The sequence below is a fragment of the Neovison vison genome, chromosome 4 (genome assembly GCF_020171115.1).
Source record: "Neovison vison isolate M4711 chromosome 4, ASM_NN_V1, whole genome shotgun sequence".
Taxonomy (NCBI): Eukaryota; Metazoa; Chordata; class Mammalia; order Carnivora; family Mustelidae; genus Neogale; species Neogale vison.
The window spans coordinates 208,908,509-208,927,739 of record NC_058094.1 but is presented as its reverse complement, the minus strand read 5'-3'; the positions used below and the strand labels follow the sequence as shown (position 1 = coordinate 208,927,739).

The window sequence follows — 19,231 nt, the reverse complement described above, 5'->3', positions numbered from 1 at the left end:
CATGTCTGCAGCCAGGGGCCCCATGCACTCAGGAGATTTCCAATCCAGGCACCTACCACGCTGGATGCGTTTTACTCTGACTCTTAGGTCATCTACTGGACAGATACTGTTATTTAGAATTGAGAGGTTCTTCAGGTGCCACGAGCTGTAGTGGATGGCAGTCAAGAACAAAACTCTCTAGGGCCCTGCTCTCAAATTCTAGCTGAAGAGATAGCAGATAAGTATACATGTTAATGAAGATGATTTCAGGTAGTAATCGGTGTTTCCGGGACAGTAAAATAGGAGATGTGCTGGGCAGTGACTCAGTAGCAAGGAGAAGCTCCATTAGATGGGATAACTGAGAAAGGCTTGTCTCACGAGGTGACGTCTGAGCCAGACTTTGAACAGGGTAAGGTTAAGCACATAATGATCTGGGAGAACAACATTTCAGGCAGAGGAAACTGCCAATCTTAAAAGAATGGGCTTGGAGTGTTTGACAAAAAGAGGGCCAGGATGGCCAGAGCACAGTGACTGAGCAGGAGACTGAACAAGGGAGCTGGAAAAGGCTGGATTCTCGGGTTAAACATGGCCTCAAGAGGCCCCAGCAGTCTGAATTTGACTCTAGGTATGGTGGAAAGCCATTCAAGGGCTTAAATAAGACAGTGATATGAGCTGATCTAAGTTTTGGAAAAAACCTCTGGTGGTTCCGTGAAGTACAGACTTCAGCGGGGCAAGAGTGGCAAGAAGGAGAGCAACAGAATCGATCAGGTGAAATAGTCTCTACATGAGAGATACTTGGCTTGGGCGAGGGCGGTGACAGGAACTGAGAAGAATGGTCAGATCCAGGGCCCATCTCAGAGCTGAACTGACATGACGTGCTAATGACTCATGTGGGAGTGAGGGCAAAACAGGGAAACAGAGGGTTGCTCCTATGCTGGCACCTGAGCGACCAGATGGACTGTGGTGCTGGTCACTGACACGGGGAATGTAGAAGGAGTGAAATGGGGCAATCAAAGGTTCTGTGTCTGGGGCATGCTGGGCACTGGATGTCTAGGGTGAGCGCTATAAGCTGGGCTATAAACAGAGTACAGAGGGGACATAAAGCCCACAGGACAGATGAGACCACTTGGAAAGAAATTAGAGAAACAGACATGCCAATCCTCATCACTGAGAACAGGAGGAAGAGCCGGCAGAAAAGCTGAGAGCGAGGCAGGAGGACATTCAGGAGAGTGTGCGGGCAGAAAGAGAGAGCAGGAAGTGTTTAAAGGAGGGAATAATCAACTGTGTTAAATGCTGCTGGAAGACTGAATCAGATAAGAAAACCCACAACTGGGTTTAGCAAGAGAGGAATACATTAATAAAGAAATAAGGTAGGAAAATATGTTATAAAAAGGGCATATGATCTTGCCTAAGCTATCACTTTCAAAGCTGAGATACTTAAAATGGACAATCTCAGCAAAATTCCTGAGCAATGCTGATTTATCAGGCTAAATGCATCTTGACTTCCCTCGTCAAAGCAAGAGGAGAGAAGCAATGACTCAGAAGGGTATCCTGAGTTTTCCATTCTTATTCCCCAGAGAGGGGAACCTTCCTTGGCGACAGCGCGGTGGTATTCAGAATTTAGAAAGAGGAGCAACTTAGCCCGAAAGACTAACAGTTTACTTGCCCTGCTTGGTGGTGGTTCATCAAAGTCCTGACAGTCACCTGTCCAAGCAAACCAATTCCGAGCTACGAGTTTCTTTATGGAACCCAAGGGCCCAAGTGAAAGGAAAGAACTGCCAACCATGGAGGAGAGCATTCTTCTGAGGCTACATTCTCTACCCCAAGGCTGCTACCCTGCCAGACGCTGTCAGACCCCAGCCTGTATCTCTCTCTCTTGCTGGTATCACTAAGCGTAAAACTGAGAAGGCCCGCCCACACCCGGGCGACTTGTCTTTCTGTCTCCTCCTCACTTCCCGCCCCTTACCTGGGTCATTTTGTCCACAGAGACCGGAATTCCATCGATGGTGAGAGGTGGCAGCTCGGAGTTAACCTCCTGTGGCGCGGGGGCGTGTTCTGCCAGGGCGGACTCCAGGTCTTCCAGGATCATGCTCTTGTACTTCCGCACCTGCAGGGAATTAAGGGCAGCAGTAAACAAGATGCCCAACAACCAGGGAGGGCTGGTGCCAAGCAACCGGGGAGGGGGTGGGGCTGCCTCCCTCAGCCACGGTGGAGCCCTAAGAGCAAACACTTCTACAACTAGCAGACAAAAATACCCGCTGGCCCCAAAGACATCACACTGTACAGAATTAAAGTGAATAGATGATGAAATTGCAGGTAATAACAGTAGAAAGGAGCCAGACAGAAAAGTTTTACAGAAATACCGCTTCTTGGTTAAAATCACATTTCTTCATTCAACGCCAACCCCATTACCTGTTCCAGATCTAATAGGAATGGTGTTCTTTATTCTGAATTTCCCAGGCCATTTGATAAAACCTAGCTGTGATAGTTCACTACCAAAATCACTTCCAAGATCACCAGGGACTTATGTCTCTAAAACTCTAAGCAGCCTATATGAACCTGCCACTATTTTCCTGCAAGGTCAGAATACCCAACAGGTGACTCAAGTGCTCGAGAGGCTGAGCTAAAAGGCACTGGGGGGGAGAAACAAGCCGTCTATATTGTAGCTGGGAGTAAAAGGTACCACTATCAGCAAGGCCCAGGGCCAGAGAGAACCCCACAGTCATGCCCTCCTCCTTTCTGGTCCTCTCTGGTGACAGAGGTAGCCTTCAAATCCATGATGTCTCTGTAGCTCTGACATACCCAGGTCTGACCCAGGAATCATTGTTCTGACTCCTTTCTTTCCACTACTAGTGAAAGGTCTCTCCAAAGACAGAACTTAAGAGCAGCACATTTGTACATACACACACTCCTCCATGATGAGCAGAAATGGTAGGCAGACATGGGATCCTACAACCACCAATAATGGGTTCATTCACTTATAAGAATACAGAGGGGATAAGGACACCTTAGGGGATAAAAAAGCAGCCATGGAATTGTGGAAATATAACAAGATGGGATAGGAAATTAACCTGCTTTCAGGGCTCCAGCCATTATCTTAGAAAAAAGGGAAGAGAAAATGAGGTATCCAAAAATTACGACAATATTAAGTCCTGGGTTTTCTGCTCCAAACTGGACTCTCAATCAGGACAAACTTTCTTAGAAATATCTCATTATGATGATTAAAAGGGAACAGTTCCCATAATCCATCTCAACCGTGTGGAAAAGTGAAAATTACTGTTGCCTACAAAGTACAACTTTTGCAGTTGGAGAACCTTCCAAATACGTAAACAATGAAGGGGATGACAGAGAAACAGTACAAACATGTTTAATCATTATCATCTTAGAGATTCAGTTTTAGCCTGGTTTCTAACACAAAAGAAAGTTTCAGAAATCATTGCCAATATATTTACTGTAACATAAGCAACTGGTGCTGCCATGCCAACTTTAAGGACTTTTATTTTCTGCTTTCTAGATTTCTGTATCATATGTAGAGTTTTTATGCTACCAGCCCAGATGTAGTCTTTGAACTTTAATTTATCAGGTTAAACCATTATATCAGTATGTAGGCCTGTAGAAAGAGTTAATGATAATAGTATAAAAATAAATTTCACCATGCTAGAAATACCTGGCATTTTCAAAGACAGGAAAGCATTAGAAGCATTAGATTATTACTATTACATTAGCCAGTTTCAAACAATTTTGGCCATTTTTATGGATCAGTAAAATTCTAGGAATTTGTATCCAGGCGTTTTGCTGAACTTATCAGTGTTACCTAATTCCTTAAAAATATCTTGAGTTTCAAAAAAAAAAAAAATTGCTGGTAGAGCATTTCTCCAAGTAATTTACAACAAAATAACTTCAGCTGTGACCACTGTGTTTTTAAGGTTGCTCGGTAAACTTTCCCAGAATGATCAAGCTAGTGTTTCAATTTTTCTGACTTAGCGGTCCTCAGATGCATATTCTTTCTCATTTAACATTTCTCTGAAATTGAGATACGTCTTGAAATTGCTGTGGATGAGGCAACCTGAGGCCCAGCTGTCCCAGTCTGCACATCTATGAACACCGCTGTTCTCTCTAGGAGCATGAATGCAACCCCTCGCCTTTTCAATCAACAAACCATTTGAGAAAGGAATGTTGAGTCTTGGTTGCAATTCGATAATCTCTGCAGTGATCTTTCTGGTAAGATCAAGAAACACCAGCATCAGTCTTGTTGCAGCTTGGAAAATTCTAGAGACAATAGCAGAGCGCTCTTTAAAGCCATGCAGCTTGGGGCGCCTGGGTGGCTCAGCAGGTTAAAGCCTCTGCCTTCAGCTCAGGTCATGATCCCGTAGTCCTGTGATCAAGCCCCGAATCAGGCTCTCTGCTCAGCAGGGAGCCTGCTTCCTCTCTCTCTGCCTGCTTCTCTGCCTACTTGTGATCTCCATCTGTTAAATAAATAAATAAATAAATAAAACCATGCAGCAGTGCTCGTGCTCTTGATGGCAGAGAGGACAATACTACATGAAATGTCACAGACGATGATGACTTTGCAACAAGAAGTTATTCAGAGTTACTGGGCTGTGGAAGTGAAGAAATTTTAGGAATATCGGTTTGTTTCACTTTCCTTTTTTGATACTACATAAAATGCAATACAATTAAAATCTATGTCTAAATAAGCTTGAAAGAGCTCTTTAATAAGCATAAAATAAAAATTCTAAGTGATCAGCGCTGTGCTAGAGTCTGTCAATGTTTTTGTCTTCATGGTACACGAATAATGGTGCGTCTTTGTAAGTGATAATGTCATGAACCTGATGACAGAGAGGTTTGTTTTTCCAACTTCTATCTTCTATTCCAAAACCACAGCTTATGCCTTTGTTACTTCATACCCATGTCACTGTCAACTAACTGGTTTTACAAAGTTAAAAATCACTTAAAAACAAAAACAAACTCAGCTGGTCTGCCTACCAATCTCTTTTCCCCCAATTCACCCTATATGCCTCTGCTATTTATAAAATATCTGAGCTCCGGGGTGCCTGGCTGGCTCAGTCAGTAGAGCATGTGACACCTGATCTCCGGGTCATGAGTTCAAGCCCTATACTGGATGAAGAGATTATTATTATTTTTTAAAGATTTTATTTATTTATTTGACAGAGAGAGAAATCAGAAGTAGGCAGAGCAGCAAGCAGAGAGAGAGGGGGGAAGCAGGGTCCCTGATGAGCAGAGAGTCCAATACGGGGCTCGATCCCAGGACCCTGGGATCATGACCTGAGCCAAAGGCAGAGGCTTAAGCCACTGAGCCACAAGGATTACTTTAAAAAAAAAAAAAAAAAGTATGTAATAAAAACTCCAAGCCCCTTTGGGAGCTGTATGATAAATATATATATATATATATATATATATATATCTGAAATACTGGCTTATGACAATCAAACACAATTTATTGAGCACTTACTATGTGTCAAGCACATATACATTGTCTTAATTAATCCTCACATAATTCTATAAGGAAAATACTAGTATACCCATTGTGCAGCTAAGAAAAACAAGGCTTAATAAACTTAAGTGACTTCCCCAAATCATATTGCTAATGGCTACAAATCATACTAATTTTTAACTAGCTCCAAAGCCAGTATGTTCAGCTTTGATATCATTTATCTTTTTTCTCAAAACCACTTCTACAGGTGCCCCCTTCTCATAGGATGAAGTCCAAACTTCTCCGGCCAGCATTTCCACCTTTCTAATCATTTCCCATTTTGCCAATACTCCCCCAGTGGGGCCACAGCTGTGCCTGCCCAAGCCTGGAGACGACGCGAATGACACCCTCCTAGCTACTCAGTTTCTTCACTAACTTCTGCAAGTTCTTTTCTACCTCTGGGCCTTTAATTCTGCTTCATATAAAAAAATTATTCATCTTTCAAGGCCCAACCCAATTTCAACTCCCTGTAAGAAAAATTCCTAAGTTTTCTTGTCATAATTCTCTTACTTCTTTAAATTTCTACAAAATCAAATGATCACTTATATTCTTACACATACCATATACAACCAGTGTGTGACATCACCATCATTACTTAACATGTGCTTTGAAATAGTTCACATACTCAGACAGTGCAGATGATACAGTAACAAATTCTCATAATTACCAGAGGTGGAGGGTGTTCAGGGTATTTATAAGAGCCCTTAGAGTTCTGGGCATGGAACCGGCTTGCTGTGGATTTTGGAATTGGCTGCTACCACTATAATACCAATGGGCCCTTAGGCTGCAAAACCAGTCCCAGACAAGATACCATAATTCTTGTGTGCCTGAAGCCTTCCTGCAGAAAAGACGAGTCTTCAGAAAGGTCCCGTGAAAGATCAAAAACGTTTTTCTTACCTATATGCTTCCCTGAGATTAAAAATATGTTATCATCTCAGATATGTAAAAATATCCCCCAATGCAGAGCTGCCCTCAGACCCACGATCCCGAAGGACACCTGGCACTGAGCCAGGCCACAGGCTATATGGCCCATGAAGTTGTTGGCTTTCACTCTAGTCTCTCTTCAGCCCCAGTGTCAGCCTCTTTTGTCTCCTGCCACTGTCCAGATGTCTAATTTTCCTCTCAACCCCCTGGATCCTTAGTTTTGGACCTTGAAGCCTCACTGGACTTAGAAGGATTCCTTATCTCATATTTTGTATCAAATTGTGTTAGTTATTTGCTGAGTATGTAAATGAGTGAATTTTTTTTATTTCACTGTTTTTAAAATTTTATTTTATTTAAGATTTTATTTATTTGACAGAGATCACAAGTAGGCAGAGAGGCGGTGGGGGGGGGGGCAGGCTCCTTGATGATCAGAGAGCCTGATACGGGGCTCCATCCCAGGACCCTGAGATCATGACCTGAGCCAAAGGTAGAGGCTTAACCCACTGAGCCACCCAGGTGCCCCTGCTATTTTTTAAAATTTTAATTTCAGTATAGTTAACACAGTGTTCTATTAGTTTCAGGAGTACAACATAGTGATTCAGCAATTCTCTACATTACTCAGGGCTCAACATGATAAATATTCTCTTTAATCCCATCACCTATTTCACTTCTTCTCCACCCATCCCCCTCTGGTGACCACCAGTTTGTTCTCTATAGTTAAGAGTCTGTTTTTGGTTTGTCTCTTTTTTGTTTGTTTTCTTTTCATTTGTATTTTCTTGTTCATTTGTTTTCTTAAGTTCCATATATGAGTAAATCATATTGCATTTTTTACTTTACTATTTTTTAAAATATGCTTCCATATTTTCTGTAACTTGAAGACATTCTGAAAAACCTCTATAAAAAACTGAATGACTTAGAACAAGAAATCATAACCAACTCCAGAGTCCACTCATCTACTGGGAAAGAAGAATTGAAGGCTGAAACATGATTTCAAAGAAGCTGGTGAAAATGCCAGAGCTACATCTTGCCTCTGTGCCTGTGACTAATTTCTGTACCTGCAGAACTGGTTAGTCATAGCCAGCATATCCCCATCCAAATGCTACGGATTATTGACTCAGAGGAAAGAGCTCCACCTCCAGAAACTCCTGAAGTTCTTCTGGAAAAGGATGGAAATTCTCCCTCTGTTCCTCAATAGAATATTTCTAGGCCTATTCCTACCAACTCTACAGAAGACGGCTATGGCAGTAAGCCAAGAACATGCCCTTGGGGCACAGCAGCTTAAAAAAATCTACTATTTGCCAATGCTTTTCATGCCAGCTCTCTATAAACACATATAGGGGATGATAATAAATTTTAATTTCTACTGCTCCTCAGTGAGGTGGGTATTATCCTTATTTTGCACATGAGGACAGTGAGTCACATATAGGAAAAATCAATGTGGGGAACTACTCAAAAAATCAAAACTTAAAAACAGTTTTCACAAATGCGGAGGTTTTAATTATATGTGCCCACTCTAGTTAATACCAACCCACGGGCAAAACTGAATTCGCTTGTCTAAATGTTAACAATGCTGCCTTTTAGGTGGGAGCCACACCTTCACTAAGAAGGATATTCCAAAGGGCCAAAACACCCAATGGAGTTGTTCCGGAGGTCCTTTAACTTTTTTTTTTTTTTTTGTCCTTTAACTTTTTATTTTATTTTGTTTTGTTTTAAAAAGCTGAGGCTTAAGGAAACAAAGGTTTTAAACTGCAAAGAGAGATGCCTGCGTGGCTCCTTCAGTCACACGGCTGCCTTTGGCTCAGGTCTTGGTGCCAGGGTCCTGGGTTCGAGGCCCCCATCGGGCTCCTTGCAGTGGGAAGTCTGCTTCTCCATTGCCTGTAGCGCCCTCTGCTTGTGCTTTCTCTCTCTCTGACAAATAAATAAAATCTTTAAAAAGCAAACAAACAAAACCTTCAGAGAATATTAGATCTAAGAGGCTAGATCCCAAGCAACTTAAAGAAATCTTGAGTTTCTAAATAAGGCAATCTCATTATACATTCAAGTCAAAGGCCCTTTCTGAGAGTTCAGCTAGTTTTAGGTTACTTCCCTACCTCACATTACAAATACATAAATGGCATACGTGATCTCTGAACCCAGTAGTTCCTCCAGCCAGCCAGCCATCAAACAAATACTATTCATCTCTTCTATGCTAGCCACTGTGCTAAGAAGAGCTGGGGACAAATCGGAAAGCAAATGTATCCATCACAGTGTCCCATTACTGTGCATATTTCAATCTAGCAGAGAAGACAAACACAAAAATTATCATAAAAATGAAAGTATAATTAGAAACTGGGACAAGCACTATAAAGAATGACACTAGCTAACTTTACAGTTCTTTACATCTCAAGGTCTCAATTGAGATCCAATGCAGGATCATAACTTAGAAGCCAAATCTGCATGGCTGAGTGCTGCCAAACGTTTAAGATGCTTTATTCAGGCAACAAATGCTACTCAGCAACTAAGTACCCATGGCAGGGGCAATGTGTGGTATTGGGAGCATGATGGAGAACAAAGTAGATCCAGTCCCTCCTGTCTCAGATCTTACAATCTAGCTGGGGATAGAAGTTAATCAAATAATCATACAAATAAAAGCACATCAGTAGTAAGTACGCACAGCACTGTGGAGAAGCGGAAGGTGGCTTCTTTTGTTCCCTTTTAGAAGAGAAAGCAAGGACTAAGAAAATGAAATGAAATTTGAAACCCCATATTTAATACCTTGGACAAACCTATGGGAGATGTAATATTCTATCACCTTGAACCCAAATCTTGACAGCAGCTCTACCATTCAGAAGTTGGCGGGGGGCGTGCCAGGGTGGCTCAGTGGGTTAAAGCCTCTGCCTTCGGCTCAGGTCATGGTCCCAGGGTCCTGGGATAGAGCCCCACATCAGGCTCTCTGCTCCACAGGGAGCCTGCTTCCTCTCTTCTCTCTCTCTCTCTGCCTGCCTCTCTGCCTACTTGTGATCTCTCTGTCAAATAAATAAATAAAATCTTTAAAAGAAAAAGAAGTTGGGGAATCTCGAGCCAATCACTTAACCTGTTTGAGCTTGTATTCTCTTCCAAAATGCAAATAATTGTAATATGCCTACATCTCAAGGTTATTGGTAGAATTATTGAGAATATGTTTACTTCTAAGTTTTATAAATCTGCTTTATTACACAAATGTTAGTTACAACAATCCTCTCCATTCAACAATTCCATAAACATGTATAAAATGCAGATTTACTTTTAAAGCAGGCCCAAACTCTATGTATGGTTCTGTAAGTTGCTTTGTTCACTTAATCATCATCTCCACATGAAAAAGTTAATAGAAAGACTTATGTCATCATACTTAAAGGCAGTGTAGCAGGCCTATCTCTGCACAAGTCATCAATTTATCTAACTAATCCCTTATCTTTGAACATTAAGGTTATTCTGAATTTTTTTAAAAAAATACTATAAAGAATACAGTGACTGATATACTTGTACATACATCTTTGCTCATTTGACCGATTATTTCCTTAGGATAAAATTTCAAAAGGAAGTTGAGTTAAAAAGTATACATCTGGGGCACATTTTATACCGGTTGCCAATCTGCCCTCTAGAAAATTACACCAATTTAAACTGCCTGTTTCACATGCCAACACTGTAAACTGTACATCTTTTTCACAGTGTAAAGTAGCTTTCTGTTTTAATTCCCGTTTCTTTGAAAATTTTGTTTGACATTTGTACTTCCTCCTTCCATTTACGTCTTCTCTTTTGTCTTTGGGTGTTTGGAAATTATGAATTTATATGAAAAAACTTAAATATACAGAAAGATGTCGAGAACGGTAAAATAAATCCTTCTACCCTCACCACCCAGATTCATTAATTGTCAACATTTTGGCATAATTACTTTATCTGCCATCTGTACACACACACACACACGCACACACACACGATATTCTCTGGGCTAACCACTTAAAGTATATTTTATTTCATTATTATTTTAAAAAGATTTTACTTATTTAGTTGAAAGAGAGAGAAAGCACGAGCTGGTGCGGGTAGTGGGGGGGTGCATGCAGAGGGAGAGGGACAGGCAGACTCCTTGCGGATCAGGAAGCCTGACTTCAGGCTTCATCCCAGGATCCTGAGATTGGAGGCAGATACTTAACTGACTGAACCATCCAGGCATCCCCACTTAAAGTATATTTCAGACACTGCAACACTTCTAAATACTTCAGCATGCATCTTGGAAAAATAAGGGCATTCTCATACATAACTAGAGTACAATGATCACATCCTACAAAAATATCAGAATTCCTTAGTATCACCTAATATCTAGTCCATATTCAAACATATCTTTGGGTCTTTGTTATTCATCTGTTCATAATTTTATTAATTTTTGACAGCTCTTTAAAAAGAACATTAATCATTAATTTGCTACTTACTATGTGATCCTGAACAAAATACTTAAGCTCCCAACCCTCAATTCCTACAACTGTAAAGCACAAATAATAACATATATATCATAGGGTTATTTTGATGATTAAGTAAAAATCATAAATATAAAGTGCTTAGCAGAAAACAAGTACATATTTAAAATACTCAACAAATTGCAATTTCTGTTACTAATTTGAAAACATTTTTTCCATTTGTTGTGAGTGACTTAGTTTTGTTTACAGTGCCTTGCCATACACTCCAGTTGTGGACAAGAAAGTAATATGGGCAAAACACAGTATGGAAAAATAAATGGAGCCCTAAAATACAAGAAAAAATTCAGCATTAACTATTAAAAGGACCAGTAATGTTTCCAACCCTCTTTCAACAAACTCTTAAAATAACAGACAATCTTGAATCTGAAATCTAGGGGCGCTGGGGTGGCTCAGGTCATGATCCCAGGGTCCTGGGGAAGCCTCTGCCTTCGGCTCAGGTCATGATCCCAGGGTCCTGGGATCGAGCCCCGCATCGGGCTCTTTGCTCCGCAGGGAGCCTGCTTCCTCCCCTCTCTCTCTGCCTGCCTCTCTGCCTACTTGTGATCTTTGTCTGTCAAATAAATAAATAAAATCTTAAAAAATAAATAAATTAATTAAAAATGAATCTGAAATCTATTATTTCAAAGATGAACAGCCCTACTGAATTTTAATTTTTCTAGAGTTTCTCAGCAGACTATAGCTATAAAAGCAAAAAGGAAGATGACAGCTATAGGCAGGAGGACAAAATACAAGTACCAGTTTTATTTATTTATTTTTTTTTTAAAGATTTTACTTATTTATTTGAGAGAGACAGTGAGAGAGAGCATGAGCGAGGAGAAGGTCAGAGAGCGAAGCAGACTCCCCATGGAGCTGGGAGCCTGATGTGGGACTCGATCCCGGGACTCCAGGATCACGCCCTGAGCCGGAGGCAGTCGTCCAACCAACTGCGCCACCCAGGCGTCCCTACAAGTACCAGTTTTAAAATTATTAAATGAGATTATACAAAGTGCTTATAACTATACTGAGAACATAGTAAGCACTCAATAAATGTTAGCCATCTAAATCATCCCCTTAACTATTAACAAGATTATATGCAATACATTGCATACTGATTATGATAAACAATGGGCTCTAATTACTTAATACTACTCTGAATATTAGTATATTTTAAGATTATATTCTGTATCTTGAAGGTTAAGAGGAGTTACCCAAAGTATCAGAGCAGTGTCCCCTTTGAGGGATATACTTTTTCAGTTTTGAACATGTTTATTCTACTGAGGTTTACATATGCTTTAGTTATTTTATTTTCTTACTGAACTGTGCACTTAGTTGAGGTTCTTAATTTGTAAAAACAGAATTAATGCACAGCATTTCCTTACAAGTTTCAATCTTTCCTTAACTGTGACTATAACTCATCTAATTTCTAAGACTATATATTTGCTTTCTTCTCCCTTTTCCTCAACTAGCATGCTAGAAGTTTTCTTTTTTATTGGACTTTTCATAGTATCATTTCTTGAACATTAACAATTCTACTTTTTCTGCTCACAAACTCCTTAATTTTTTCCACTTCCACGTTTACTTACTCTATTTTTTCTTAGACTCATCTTATTCCCTTTCCTGCTTCTTGAATTAGATGTTTATTTCTTTTCCATCTTTCTTGTAAAAGAAATAAAAAAAATTAAGGTAATGAATATTCCTTTGAGAACCAGCTCAAACAGAAACCTTTAAGTTTTGCTTTTATATTATCTAAAGTCTACAAATTAAGAAGTGTTTTTATGTACTATGTGGCTGAATACTTTTTCCTGTCTATCTTTTGATATTAAGCTCAAAATATTTTGTATCGTGGTGAAAAATATGGCCACTACTGGGTATTTACTCAAAGAAAATGAAAACACTAATTTGAAAAGATATATGTACCCTTCAAGTTTGTTGCAGCATTATTTACAATAGCCAAGATATGGAAGCAACCCAAGTGTCCATCATGCATGGATGGATAAAGAGGTGGTTTGTGTATATATGTACATACACATAAGCACATAATAGAATATTATAATACTGGAATATATAATGGGATATTACTAAGCCATAAAAAAGAATGAAATCTTGCCTTTTGCAACAACATGGATGTATGTAAAGGGTAAAACGATAAGTGAAATAAGTTAGTCAGAGAAAGACAAATATGGTATGATTTCACTCATATGTGGAATTTAAGAAACAAAACAGATGGATAAACAAAGGAAAAATAGACAAAAATACTAGACTCTTTAATACAGAGAACAAACTGTTGGTTACCAGAAGCATAGCAGGAGGGGAGAAGTGACTGAAATGGATAAAGGGGTTAAGAGTACACTTAATCTTCATGAGCACTGAGAAATGTACAGAATTGTCAAATCACTGAATTACACACTTGAAACTAATAAAACACAGCATGTTAATTATGTTTCAATTTTTAAAAAGAGAGATCTGTAGTTCTAGCTGAAAAACAAAATTGAAGTAGTTTCCTGGACCAAAAACCTCCCAACCATATGGCCTGTATAATTTCTGCATTTTACAATTTATTAAGATCTTCATTGGGGCCTAATAATATATTTGGTCAAGTCTTATAACCCATTCATGTAATTTTTCAAATATGATATATTCTCTCCTTATACAATATCAATGCTAGCATACATATTTTATATTAACCTTATTCTTTTATTCAGATCCCTGAATAAAATAAAATAAGAATATTTATTATTTTCTTCCTTAATCTGATAAAGATATTAAAGCCTCCTGCCACTGTCATGCTTTATTTTTTCTTATATTTGTAATTTTTTGATCTACACACTTTGCTTTAATGTTTGAGGCATAAAAGGTGCATTATAAATTTATACTGTTTATCAATATCAAATTACCTCCGGTTCTCAGTTAATACTTGTTTAAGGATTTGGCTTTGTCTGATATTAATGCTATGATCCATGATTTATTTTTTGTAGGTATTTGTCTGACACACCTTTGCCTATTATTTTACTTTTAACATTTTTAACAGCTTTATTGAGATTATAACTCACATATCCTACATATTAGTTTCTAATGGCTGCCACAATGATCATTAACTTGGTGGCTTAAACCAACAGAAACTCATTCTCTTAGTTTCACTGGGCTAAAATCAAGGTTATTGGCAAGGCTAGTCCTTCTGGAGGCTTTAGGAGAGAGTCCATTTCCTTGCCTCATCTAGCTGCTTCTAACCTGTATTCTTTGGCTCCTGACCCCTTCCCCCCTTCCCTGCATCCAACCTTTTACTCCTACCAATGCATCTTCTACTTCTTTATCAATCTCCCTTTGTCTCCCTTTGATAAAGACAATGTAGTTAGACGTAGGCTATACCCAGATAATCCAGGGTAATCACCCCATCTCAAGATTGTTAACCTAATCACCACAAAGTCCTTTTTGCCGTACAAGGTAACACACAAAGATTCCAGGAATTCAGATCTGGATATCCTTGGGGTCATTATTCAGCCTATCAGACCATACAATTCATCATTTAAACGTACAATTAAAAAAAATAAAGTGTACAATTCAATCTTCTTAAGTATATATGTAGGGTTGTGCAAGCATCATCATAATCTAATTTTAGAGCATTTTTATCCCCCTAAAATAAACTCTGCACTCATTGGCTGTCACTTTTCATTCCTCTCTCCCACCTTTCCAATCTGGCAATGACTAATCTACTCCATAGATCTGCCTGTCGTGGACACTGCATATAAATGGAATCATACAACATGTGGTCTTTTGTGATTGGGCTCTTTCACTTATCAAAATGTTTTCAAGGTTTATCCATGCTGTAATTTTTTTTTGAATATTTTATTTATTTATCTGAGAGACAGAGAGAAAATGAGCAGTGGAGGGGGTGGACGGTGGGGAGAGAGAGAAAGAGACACTCCCTGCTGCGCAGGCAGCTGGATTCAGGACTCTTGATCCCAGGACCTGGAGATCATGACCTGAGTGAGGTCAGACACGTAACTGACCAAGCTAACCAGGTACCCCACATGCTGTAGTTTTTTTTTTATCAGTATTTCACTCCCTCTTACTGACGAATAATATTCCATTATAGATAATATATTTATCCACACATCAGTTGTTGAGCATTTGGGCTGTTTCCACTTTGTGGCTATTACGAATAATGCTGCTAAGAACATGTGTGTAAGTTTTATGCATAAGTTTTGCTGCTATGGACATTGTGTATATAAAGCTTTGTTTTCAGTTCTTTTGAGTAAACCTAGGAGTAGAATTGCTGGGTCATGTAGTGACTCTACTTTTAAGAAACTGCCAAACTGTTTCTTTCTTTTTTTTTTTTAAAAGGTATAATTTATTTATTTGACAGAGAGAGACACAGCAAGAGAGGGAACACAAGCAGCAGGAGTGGGAGAGGGAGAAGCAGGCTTCCCGCTGAGCAGGGAGCCTGATGTGGGACTCAATCATGACCAGAGCCGAAGGCAGACGCTTAATGACTGAGCCACCCAGGGGCCCTGCCAAACTGTTTTCTGAAGCAACTGCATCATTTTACATTCCCAATAGCAATGCATGGAAGGTTCTAATTTCTACATATACTCAACAACACTTATTGTTATCTACCTTTTTTATTATAATCATCCTAGTAAGTATTTAGTAGTGTCTCGTTCTGGTTTTGACTTTCATTTCCCTAATACTAATAACTATTTATCATTACTGCTTATGTGCTTGCTGACCATTCCTCTATCTTCTTTGGAGAAATATTTATTCAGATTCTTCATCATTTTTTTAAAAGCTTGGAAGTATAGCTGAACACAACTTACATTAGTGTCAGGTGTTACAACATGGTGATTGATAACTCAATACATTCTGCTACGTTCACAAGAACAGCTATTGTCAGGATACAATGCTATTGTGATACCACTGAGTATATTCTCTGCTGTACTTTTCATGTCCATGACTTATTCATTCCATAATTGGAAGCCTGTACCTCCCACTCCCCTTTACCTCTGTTTGCTGATCCCCCACCATCCCACTCTGGGAATTGCCAATTCTTTCTCTGTATTTTAAGAGCCTGTTTCCGCTTTGTTTTTTAAATTTATCATGTAAGTGAAATCATATGATACTTGTCTCTGTCTGATTTATGTCACTTAGCACAATACCCTCTAGGTCCATCTATGTTGTCACAAATGGCAAGATTTTATTTTTTTATGGCTGAGTAATATTACTCTTCTTTATCCACTCTCTATGGATAGACATATGGGTTACTTCCGTATCTTGGCAACTGTATATAATGCTGCAGTAAACATAGGGGTACATGTATCTTTTTGAATTAGTGTTTTCATGTTCTTCTGTAAATATCCAGTAGTGAAATTACTGGACTGTATGGCATTTCTATTTTTAATTTTTTAAGCAACAACCTCCATACTGTTTTCCATAGTGGCTACACGCTACCAACAGTACACAGGTGTTCTATTTTCTCCCCATTACCACCAACACTTGTTAGTTTTTTTTTAAGATTTAATTTATTTTGGGGAGAGAGAGAATGCACGCACAAGTGAGGGGGGACAGAAGGGGAGAGGGTGGGAGGGGAAAAGCAGACTCCATGCTGAGCACAGAGCCCAAAGTGGGGTTTGATCTCATGATCCTGAGATCATGCATGACCTAAGCTGAAACCAAGAGTCGGATGGTTAATTAACTGAGCCACCCAGGTGCCCTTCTTGTCTTTTTGATACTAGTCATTTTGACAGGTGAGAGGTGATATCTCATTATGGTTTTGATTTGCCTTTTCCTAATGAAGAGTGAGGCTGAGCATCTTCTCATGCGTCTGATGGCCATCTGTAGGTTTTAAGTCCTCTGCCCATTTTTTAATTAGATTGTTTGGATTTTTTGCTGTTGAGCTTGTAACTTCTTTATATATTTTGGATATTAACTCCTTAAAAGATATATCATCTGCAAATACCTTGTCACATTCAGTAGATCGCCTTTTTCTTATGTTGGTGACTTCATTTGCTGTCCAAAAGCTTTTTATTTTTGTGTAGTCCTAATAATTTATTTTTGCTTTTGTTTCCCTTGCCTGAGGAGACACATCCATAAATAGCTCGCTGAGGCCAATGTATTAAGAGATTACTGCCTATATTTTCTTCTAAGAGTTTTACGGTTTCAGGTCTCACATTTAGGTCTTTAATTCATTTTTAACTTATTTTTGTGTATGGCATAAGAAAGTGGTCCAGTTTTCCCAACACCATTTTTTGAAGAGACTAGCCTTCCTTCCCCCATTGTATATTCTTGCCTCCATAGTCATTGACCATCTAAGGGTGGGTTTATTTTGGGGCTTTCTATTATATTCTATTGATCTCTGTGCCTATTTTTGTGCCAGTACTATACCGTTTGATTATTAAAACTATGTAAATCTGGGGGACGCCTGGGTGGCTCAGTTGGTTAAGCAGCTGCCTTCAGCTCAGGTCATGATCCCAGCGTCCTGGGATGGAGTCCCGCATCAGGCTCCTTGCTTGGCAGGGAGCCTGCTTCTCCCTCTGCCTCTGCCTGCCATTCTGTCTGCCTGTGCTTGCTCTCTCACCCTCTCTCTCTGATAAATAAATAAAATCTTAAAAAAAAAAAAACACTATGTAAATCTGGGATTGTGATACCTCCAGCTGTTTTCTTCTTTCTCAAGATTGCTTTGGATATTTGAAGTCTTTTATGAATCTTGAAATTATTTGTTCTACTTCTGTGAAAATGCTATTGGTATTTCAATTGGGATTGCATTGAATTTTAAATTATCTGTAGATTGCTTTGGGTATATGGACATTTTAGTGATATTAACTCTTCCAATCCATGAGCATAAAATATTTTTCCATTTGTGTTGTCATCAATTTCTTTCATCACTGTTGTGTATTTTTTTCAGAATACAGGTCTTTCACCACTTCGGTCAAGTTTATTCCTAAGTATTTTATTTTTTTTGGTGCAATTATAAGCAGAAGTATTTTCTTAATTCTTCTTTCTGCTACTTCATTATTTTTATGTAAATTCTACTTAGTTAACATACAGTGCATTATTGGTTTCAGAAGTAGAATTAATTCATTATTAATGTACAAAAATGCAACCAATTTCTGTATATAAATTTTGTATCCTGCAACTTTACTGAATTCATTTATCCATTCTAACAGATTTATGATAGAGTCTTCAGGGTGTTCTAAGTATAGTAGTATGTCATCTTCAAATAGTGACAGAATCTTCACCATTTTAAAATTGGGCTTATAGGGTGCCTGGGTGGCTCAACTGGTTAAGTGAAACTCTTGACTTTGGTTTGGGCTATGATCACAGGGTTGTGAGATCCAGCCCTGCATCAGGCTCCACACGACTTGTGGCACCTGCCTGAGATTCTCTAACCTCCCTCTGCCCCTCCCTAATGCTGTGCATGCATACTACATAAATAACTAAATAGAACTGTCTTTTTATTGCTTAGTTCTATAAGATCTTCACATGGATTCAAGTTACTTGTCAGATGTAAGATTTGCAAATACTTTCTCCCATTCTGTGAACTGTCCTTTAACTTTCTTTTTTTTTTTTTTAAGATTTTTTATTTATTAATTTGACAGAAAGAGATCACAAGTAGGCAGAGAGGCAGGCAGAGAGAGAGAGGAGGAAGCAGACTCCACACTGAGCAGAGAGCCCGATGTGGGGCTGGACGCCAGGGTCCTGGGATCATGACCTAAGCCAAAGGCAGAGGCTTTAACCCACTGACTCACCCAGGCCCCCTCCTTTCACTTTCAATGGTATCATTTGCAGCTACTTTGAACATCTGTGAATCACTGTGACTATGTCACATAAATTAAATACAGTTGGGTTTTGGTTTGGATTATTGTTGTTCCACTCTGAAAGAAAATCTTTGTCTTTCTCAAAGGAGTTAATCCATTTATATTTATGACCTACAACAGAATTAATTGGTTTCACTTATATTATTTTGTTCTATACTTTGTGTTTCTTTTTTAAATCTTTTATATAGACTTGGTATTTTCCCTCTTTAATGTTTTATGGGACACATTCTGCTTCTAATTCTACTGGTATTTATTCTTTAGCCTATGTGTATGAAATGTCAGTCAATGAAAAAATATCTACTGCTTTTTTTTCTGTCTAGTTTATCATTTGACTGTTTGTTTAGAGTCTATATCTTTTTTTTTTTTTTAGATTATTTATTTATTTATTTGACAGAGAGAGATCACAAATAGGCAGAGAGGCAGGCAGAGAGAGAGAGGAGGAAGCAGGCCCCCAGCCGAGCAGGGAGCCCGACGCGGGACTCGATCCCAGGACCCCGAGATCACGACCCGAGCCGAAGGAAGCGGCCCAACCCACTGAGCCACCCAGGCGCCCT

The 19,231-nt window shown here is 39.1% G+C and overlaps 1 protein-coding gene across 4 annotated transcripts in view; it reads right to left on the bottom strand.

The window, feature by feature from the left end:
• The window catches only part of NRF1 (nuclear respiratory factor 1), a 145,915-nt gene that overhangs the window by 62,336 nt on the left and 64,348 nt on the right, over window positions 1-19,231 (bottom strand). For all 4 annotated transcript variants that reach the window (XM_044246558.1, XM_044246559.1, XM_044246557.1 and 1 more), the window contains exon 5: window positions 1,946-2,086. In XM_044246558.1, the coding sequence (XP_044102493.1) occupies window positions 1,946-2,086 (141 nt within the window). The remainder of the gene's footprint in view (window positions 1-1,945; window positions 2,087-19,231) is intronic.